The 8538-nt window shown below is 43.6% G+C and overlaps 1 protein-coding gene across 1 annotated transcript in view; it reads right to left on the reverse strand.

The window, feature by feature from the left end:
* Positions 1 to 7218, reverse strand: part of LOC129843295 (UDP-glucose 6-dehydrogenase-like) — a 34499-nt gene extending 27281 nt beyond the window's left edge. Inside the window, exons 1-2 of the mRNA XM_055911918.1 lie at positions 6764 to 7218; positions 1311 to 1472 (exon numbers count right to left, since the gene is read on the reverse strand). Coding sequence (XP_055767893.1) covers positions 1311 to 1472 — 162 coding nt within the window. The 5' untranslated portion in view covers positions 6764 to 7218. The remainder of the gene's footprint in view (positions 1 to 1310; positions 1473 to 6763) is intronic.
* Between the last annotated feature and the right edge of the window lie 1320 nt (positions 7219 to 8538).

Genomic DNA, 8538 nt, shown 5'->3' on the forward strand with positions numbered 1-8538 from the left:
TAAAAGTCATTACAGCTGGGAGTCTTCCTGGGTAAGTCTCTAAGAGTCATTACAGCTGGGAGTCTTCCTGGGTAAGTCTCCAAGAGCCACTACAGCTGGGAGTCTTCCTGGGTAAGTCTCTAAGAGTCATTACAGCTGGGAGTCTTCCTGGGTAAGTCTCTAAGAGTCATTACAGCTGGGAGTCTTCCTGGGTAAGTCTCTAAGAGTCATTACAGCTGGGAGTCTTCCTGGGTAAGTCTCTAAGAGTCATTACAGCTGGGAGTCTTCCTGGGTAAGTCTCTAAGAGTCATTACAGCTGGGAGTCTTCCTGTGTAAGTCTCTAAGAGTGATTACAGCTGGGAGTCTTCCTGTGTAAGTCTCTAAGAGTCATTACAGCTGGGAGTCTTCCTGGGTAAGTCTCTAAGAGTGATTACAGCTGGGAGTCTTCCTGGGTAAGTCTCTAAGAGTCATTACAGCTGGGAGTCTTCCTGGGTAAGTCTCTAAGAGTCATTACAGCTGGGAGTCTTCCTGTGTAAGTCTCTAAGAGTCATTACAGCTGGGAGTCTTCCTGGGTAAGTCTCTAAGAGTCATTACAGCTGGGAGTCTTTCTGGGTAAGTCTCTGAGAGTCATTACAGCTGGGAGTCTTCCTGAGTAAGTCTCTAAGAGTCATTACAGCTGGGAGTCTTTCTGGGTAAGTCTCTGAGAGTCATTACAGCTGGGAGTCTTCCTGGGTAAGTCTCTAAGAGTCATTACAGCTGGGAGTCTTCCTGGGTAAGTCTCTAAGAGTCATTACAGCTGGGAGTCTTCCTGGGTAAGTCTCTAAGAGTCATTACAGCTGGGAGTCTTCCTGGGTAAGTCTCTAAGAGTCATTACAGCTGGGAGTCTTCCTGGGTAAGTCTCTAAGTGTCATTACAGCTGGGAGTCTTCCTGTGTAAGTCTCTAAGAGTCATTACAGCTGGGAGTCTTCCTGGGTAAGTCTCTAAGAGTGATTACAGCTGGGTGTCTTCCTGGGTAAGTCTCTAAGAGTCATTACAGCTGGGAGTCTTCCTGTGTAACTCTCTAAGAGTCATTACAGCTGTGAGTCTTCTTTGGTAAGTCTCTTAGAGTGATTACAGCTGGGTTGAATAATATTTGTCCATTATTAGACGTCTATGTGTGTGTTTGTATGTCTGTGTGTGTGTGCGGTGTGTGTGTGATACGGTACGGTACCTCGCATATGGGCAGTGTGTGTGGTGTGTGTGTGATACGGTACGGTACCTCGTATATGGGCAGTGTGTGTGTGTGATACGGTACCTTGTGTGTGTGTGTGTGTGTGTGTGTGATACGGTACCTCGTATATGGGCAGTGTGTCGGAGTTCCAGGCGTTGATCCGAGATTCGTTGACGTCGACCACAGTCACGTGGATCTCTGGACACATGTGGGCGATGACACTGCAGGTTGGTCCTCCCACATAGCCTGCTCCTATACAGCAAATTCTGTTGATCTGAAACATCTAGAGACACAGAGAGAGCGAGACAGAGAGAGAGAGAGACAGAGAGAGAGAGAGACAGACGCAGAGAGAGACACAGAGAGAGAGAGAGAGACACAGAGAGAGAGAGAGAGAGAGAGAGACAGAGAGAGAGAGACAGAGACAGAGACACAGAGGTTGGGTAGGTTACTGTCTAAATGTAATCCAACCAGGGTAGGTTACTGTCTAAATGTAATCCAACCAGGGTAGGTTACTGTCTAAATGTAATCCAACCAGGGTAGGTTACTGTCTAAATGTAATCCAACCAGGGTAGGTTACTGTCTAAATGTAATCCAACCAGGGTAGGTTACTGTCTAAATGTAATCCAACCAGGGTAGGTTACTGTCTAAATGTAATCCAACCAGGGTAGGTTACTGTCTAAATGTAATCCAACCAGGGTAGGTTACTGTCTAAATGTAATCCAACCAGGGTTGGTTACTGTCTAAATGTAATCCAACCAGGGTAGGTTACTGTCTAAATGTAATCCAACCAGGGTTGGGTTGGTTACTGTCTAAATGTAATCCAACCAGGGTAGGTTACTGTCTAAATGTAATCCAACCAGGGTAGGTTACTGTCTAAATGTAATCCAACCAGGGTAGGTTACTGTCTAAATGTAATCCAACCAGGGTAGGTTACTGTCTAAATGTAATCCAACCAGGGTAGGTTACTGTCTAAATGTAATCCAACCAGGGTAGGTTACTGTCTAAATGTAATCCAACCAGGGTAGGTTACTGTCTAAATGTAATCCAACCAGGGTAGGTTACTGTCTAAATGTAATCCAACCAGGGTAGGTTACTGTCTAAATGTAATCCAACCAGGGTTGGTTACTGTCTAAATGTAATCCAACCAGGGTAGGTTACTGTCTAAAGGTAATCCAACCAGGGTAGGTTACTGTCTAAATGTAATCCAACCAGGGTTGGGTTGGTTACTGTCTAAATGTAATCCAACCAGGGTTGGGTTGGTTACTGTCTAAATGTAATCCAACCAGGGTAGGTGACTGTCTAAATGTAATCCAACCAGGGTTGGGTAGGTTACTGTCTAAATGTAATCCAACCAGGGTTGGGTAGGTTACTGTCTAAATGTAATCCAACCAGGGTAGGTTACTGTCTAAATGTAATCCAACCAGGGTAGGTTACTGTCTAAATGTAATCCAACCAGGGTAGGTTACTGTCTAAATGTAATCCAACCAGGGTAGGTTACTGTCTAAATGTAATCCAACCAGGGTAGGTTACTGTCTAAATGTAATCCAACCAGGGTAGGTTACTGTCTAAATGTAATCCAACCAGGGTAGGTTACTGTCTAAATGTAATCCAACCAGGGTAGGTTACTGTCTAAATGTAATCCAACCAGGGTAGGTTACTGTCTAAATGTAATCCAACCAGGGTAGGTTACTGTCTAAATGTAATCCAACCAGGGTTGGGTTGGTTACTGTCTAAATGTAATCCAACCAGGGTAGGTTACTGTCTAAATGTAATCCAACCAGGGTTGGGTAGGTTACTGTCTAAATGTAATCCAACCAGGGTAGGTTACTGTCTAAATGTAATCCAACCAGGGTAGGTTACTGTCTAAATGTAATCCAACCAGGGTAGGTTACTGTCTAAATGTAATCCAACCAGGGTAGGTTACTGTCTAAATGTAATCCAACCAGGGTAGAATACTGTCTAAATGTAATCCAACCAGGGTAGGTTACTGTCTAAATGTAATCCAACCAGGGTAGGTTACTGTCTAAATGTAATCCAACCAGGGTAGGTTACTGTCTAAATGTAATCCAACCAGGGTTGGTTACTGTCTAAATGTAATCCGACCAGGGTTGGGTAGGTTACTGTCTAAATGTAATCCGACCAGGGTAGGTTACTGTCTAAATGTAATCCAACCAGGGTTGGGTTGGTTAGTCTCTAAATGTAATCCAACCAGGGTTGGGTAGGTTACTGTCTAAATGTAATCCAACCAGGGTAGGTTACTGTCTAAATGTAATCCAACCAGGGTTGGTTACTGTCTAAATGTAATCCAACCAGGGTAGGTTACTGTCTAAATGTAATCCGACCAGGGTAGGTTACTGTCTAAATGTAATCCGACCAGGGTTGGTTACTGTCTAAATGTAATCCAACCAGGGTTGGGTTGGTTACTGTCTAAATGTAATCCAACCAAGGTTGGGTTGGTTACTGTCTAAATGTAATCCAACCAGGGTTGGTTACTGTCTAAATGTAATCCAACCAGGGTTGGTTACTGTCTAAATGTAATCCAACCAGGGTTGGGTTGGTTACTGTCTAAATGTAATCCAACCAGGCTAGGTTACTGTCTAAATGTAATCCGACCAGGGTTGGGTTGGTTACTGTCTAAATGTAATCCGACCAGGGTTGGGTTGGTTACTGTCTAAATGTAATCCGACCAGGGTTGGGTTGGTTACTGTCTAAATGTAATCCGACCAGGGTTGGTTACTGTCTAAATGTAATCCGACCAGGGTTGGTTACTGTCTAAATGTAATCCGACCAGGGTTGGTTACTGTCTAAATGTAATCCGACCAGGGTAGGTTACTGTCTAAATGTAATCCGACCAGGGTTGGTTACTGTCTAAATGTAATCCGACCAGGGTTGGTTACTGTCTAAATGTAATCCGACCAGGGTTGGGTTGGTTACTGTCTAAATGTAATCCAACCAGGGTAGGTTACTGTCTAAATGTAATCCAACCAGGGTTGGGTTGGTTACTGTCTAAATGTAATCCAACCAGGGTAGGTTACTGTCTAAATGTAATCCGACCAGGGTTGGTTACTGTCTAAATGTAATCCGACCAGGGTTGGTTACTGTCTAAATGTAATCCGACCAGGGTTGGGTTGGTTACTGTCTAAATGTAATCCAACCAGGGTAGGTTACTGTCTAAATGTAATCCAACCAGGGTTGGTTACTGTCTAAAAGTAATCCAACCAGGGTTGGGTAGGTTACTGTCTAAATGTAATCCGACCAGGGTTGGGTTGGTTACTGTCTAAATGTAATCCATTGCAGTTGCTAGTTACTTGTCCAAAACTGTAATCAGTAATGTAACTCTTGGATTACCCAAACTCAGTTACTTTTAGATTACTTTCCCCTTTAAGAGGCATTAGAAGACGACCCCAAAAAATGTGGTTACCAATTGAACGACATCTATTGCAGGATAAATCAGTGTTAATGTTTACATAGCTGGTCATATATGCATGTTACATGTTACTTTATGGGTTGGTTATGTAGGCTTCTTCTAACTCAACGCTTTCTACTACATTATAATAATACGATTAAATTATATCTTTATAATAAAAAACAAAGTCTATCAGAATTCCAGTCATTCCAAAAACTGTTATACCCCTTAATCTTCAAGAATAGGACTTGGAAATATAGAAGTTTTTGATTAGCTAAACTATTTTACCTGAACATAACCCCAAAACTCAGGATTTATTAGAAAACTCAGGATTTATTAGAAAACTCGGGATTTATTAGGCCGCCCTACTCTGTTGTTTATGATGTTGTTGTCATGGAGACTGATCGGGCACTGTGCAGCTGTTGCAAGAGCTCATTGTCCACTGGTTTCAAAAACAATGATTGATAGGCCGATTAAATGTATTGAATTCAACCATTATTGGGTTCAAATACACATTTAGATTAGTGAACAGCCGTCCACAACAACCACAATCCGTAAGGCGCAAATAACTAAACGAGAGAGCAGCAGTGTGATTCACATCAGTGCGCCGTGTAGATATCAATAATAAGTGATATCCGTATCGCCGTAGACTACACCAGTGCTGTCATCCTGACCTCCAAGCGTTTATTCAAGTTGGATAATGTTTGAATGCCGACAGCAGTCGCACCATTGTGGAAGACATAGTTCGGACTGTAGCCTACAAAAGCCAATTCCTGCTCTTTTTCCGCGATCCATCACACACATTTGGTGTGTCATCATAGTGGTCTCTGATTGGTGGTCATCATTTGGTGTGTCATCATAGTGGTCTCTGATTGGTGGTCATCATTTGGGGTGTCATCATAGTGGTCTCTGATTGGTGGTCAGACTCACTCACGTAGAACAAACTTAAACATTCCGCCTTTTTTTCCAATGCTGATTTGAATGTCATTGAGAAAACAGATAAGTGTCAAATATTTATTGCTCCCACAAACCTATTTTCTGAATTTAAAAGTAATCATCTAGTTTTTCAAAAGTATCTGTAATCTGATTACAATATTTGTTTGCTGAGTAATGTAACGGATAACGTTACTGCCCAACCCTGGTGGCAACTGGCCAAGGAAAAAGTCCCTGGAGTGAAGAAACCTTAATTAAAACAAACTAGAAAAGGCGAGACAAATTGAACTTCAGAGAATACGACCCTCACTTGAGTAAGGAACTGAAACCAAAAAGCACACTTAAAAACAGTTTAATAATGTTAGCCTATTTGGAGAAGGGTTGTGTGTCTGTGCAACGGAGCACGTTGTTGGAAAAGAAAACACGTAACCGTGTGCGAATGTATTGTAATGAAACAGGCAGGGAGCAGGCCTTGAACCCTCGACCTTCTAAACCCGAAGTCCAGCGTGATATCGACTGTGCCCCGAAAGGTATGCTCAAGTGGCAGAGTCGATATCCGCGTTTATAAACCCAGGGTCGTTACACTATTAAACTCTGCAAAACAACTTTCACGATGAAGTCAGACATCGAGACATATAGATTCACATATACATTTACATATATAATTACATATAGTAACTCATACATACACATATAGAATTACATGCATTAATCCAGAATGTCGGAAGCCAGCTAAATACAGGAACTTTTTAATTCCGTTCTGATTTGGGGGTGCGTTCGTAAATTCACTCTGGCTCTCTACTCCGATTTCAGAGCGTCTTGAGTGGACCAGAACGCAGGATAATTGATGAATTTACGAACCATCAACACCCGTTGAATATGGCCGGTGTCAGTAAACAGTCGGGCAAAAAACTAAAAAACGTAATTAAATTGTTTTCCAGCAGCACAGTTACAGTCCACCAACACTCTGGGTAACGTGAAAACATACTAACCAGCTCTGCTTGGGCGAGTAAATGTGTAGCTAGCAAGTTAGCCAGTTAGCATGTGTGCTTGACTACTGTTGTTAAGGGTCAGAACGCTGAATTGGTTGGATTATTCTACTCGGCTAAAATGAATCTGAGAAAGAGATATAGACATCAAGCTCAACAAATATGAGCGTCCAAAGGGTTCAGTAACAGTTATAACGTTATTCTAACTTATTAGTAATTACATAGCTACTTAGTAGTAATACTTACCACTGCGGAGTCAACTACCCGATCTCACGGATAAATTTCAATTCGCAAAAAACCCACTTCCGTTATCGGTATTATCAGATGTCTCCTTGTTACTGACGCGATGTAAAATTGATCCCGGAAATATTGTTTCTTGAAGATCTTGGTTGTGGAAGTGGTCGCTTGACGATAGTTGCTGTATTGAATGAACCCTTTAGTTACAAATGAGAGGCTCAGTAATGTTGCAATTTATGCTGGGTTTTCACTAGATGCAACAGTCACAAAGTCAAAATTGTATAAATTCATACACAAATGAGATGTTTGCTCTTAATTTAGGGTTATGTATACGGCTATCGGTGTGGTTAAGGTTAGGTTTAAAATAACATTTTAATTGATAGAAATGGACGAAATAGGCGGGGGGTTTTGACTTTGTGTCTGTGGTAACTAGTGGCGACCCTTGTACAAATTGGGCGAAGAAAAGTCTTCCGGGGTCTGCGTCGCGTACAGCCAACCAGCGAGTGAGACGTCATTATGGTTAGATCGGGAGGGGGGCAGGGTTCAAAAAGATTAAACAATACAGCGTTGTCACGGTGAGCTCAGCTGGAATTAATTTGTTTCTGTCCCAGATAGCCACCTATCTCCTATATAGGCTCTGGTCCAAAATAGTGCACTATGTAGGAAACAGGGTGCCGTTTGGAACACATACAGTATCACTGAAATGTGCTTTTATATGACATTGACAAATAGGACATTAATGATTAGGTTGGATTTGAGAAGAGGACAGAGAGTTAACCTTGTTCACACAAGACCTTTATCTATTGACACCCTGGGAGTCAGACAGACAGGGAGTCAGACAGACACATACACAGGGAGTCAGACAGACAGGGAGTCAGACACACACCCCGGGAGTCAGACAGACAGGAAGTCAGACAGACACACACACAGGGAGTCAGACAGACACCCTGGGAGTCAGACAGACAGGGAGTCAGACAGACACATACACAGGGAGTGAGACAGACAGGAAGTCAGACAGACACACACACAGGGAGTCAGACACACACCCTGGGAGTCAGACAGACACCCTGGGAGTCAGACAGACAGGGAGTCAGACATACACATACACAGGGAGTCAGACAGACAGGAAGTCAGACAGACACCCTGGGAGTCAGACAGACAGGAAGTCAGACACACACCCCGGGAGTCAGACAGACAGGAAGTCAGACAGACAGGAAGTCAGACAGACACCCCGGGAGTCAGACAGACAGGGAGTCAGACACACACCCCGGGAGTCAGACAGACAGGGAGTCAGACAGACACTCTGGGAGTCAGATACAGACACTCTGGGAGTCAGATACAGACACTCTGGGAGTCAGATACAGACACTCTGGGAGTCAGATACAGACACTCTGGGAGTCAGATACAGACACTCTGGGAGTCAGATACAGACACCCTGGGAGTCAGATACAGACACCCTGGGAGTCAGATAGACACCCTGGGAGTCAGATAGACACCCTGGGAGTCAGATAGACACCCTGGGAGTCAGATAGACACCCTGGGAGTCAGATAGACACCCTGGGAGTCAGATAGACACCCTGGGAGTCAGATAGACACCCTGGGAGTCAGATAGACACCCTGGGAGTCAGATACAGACAGGAAGTCAGACAGACACTCTGGGAGTCAGATACAGACACCCTGGGAGTCAGATACAGACACCCTGGGAGTCAGATAGACACCCTGGGAGTCAGATAGACACCCTGGGAGTCAGATAGACACCCTGGGAGTCAGATAGACACCCTGGG

The sequence above is a fragment of the Salvelinus fontinalis genome, unplaced genomic scaffold, assembly GCF_029448725.1.
Source record: "Salvelinus fontinalis isolate EN_2023a unplaced genomic scaffold, ASM2944872v1 scaffold_0107, whole genome shotgun sequence".
Taxonomy (NCBI): Eukaryota; Metazoa; Chordata; class Actinopteri; order Salmoniformes; family Salmonidae; genus Salvelinus; species Salvelinus fontinalis.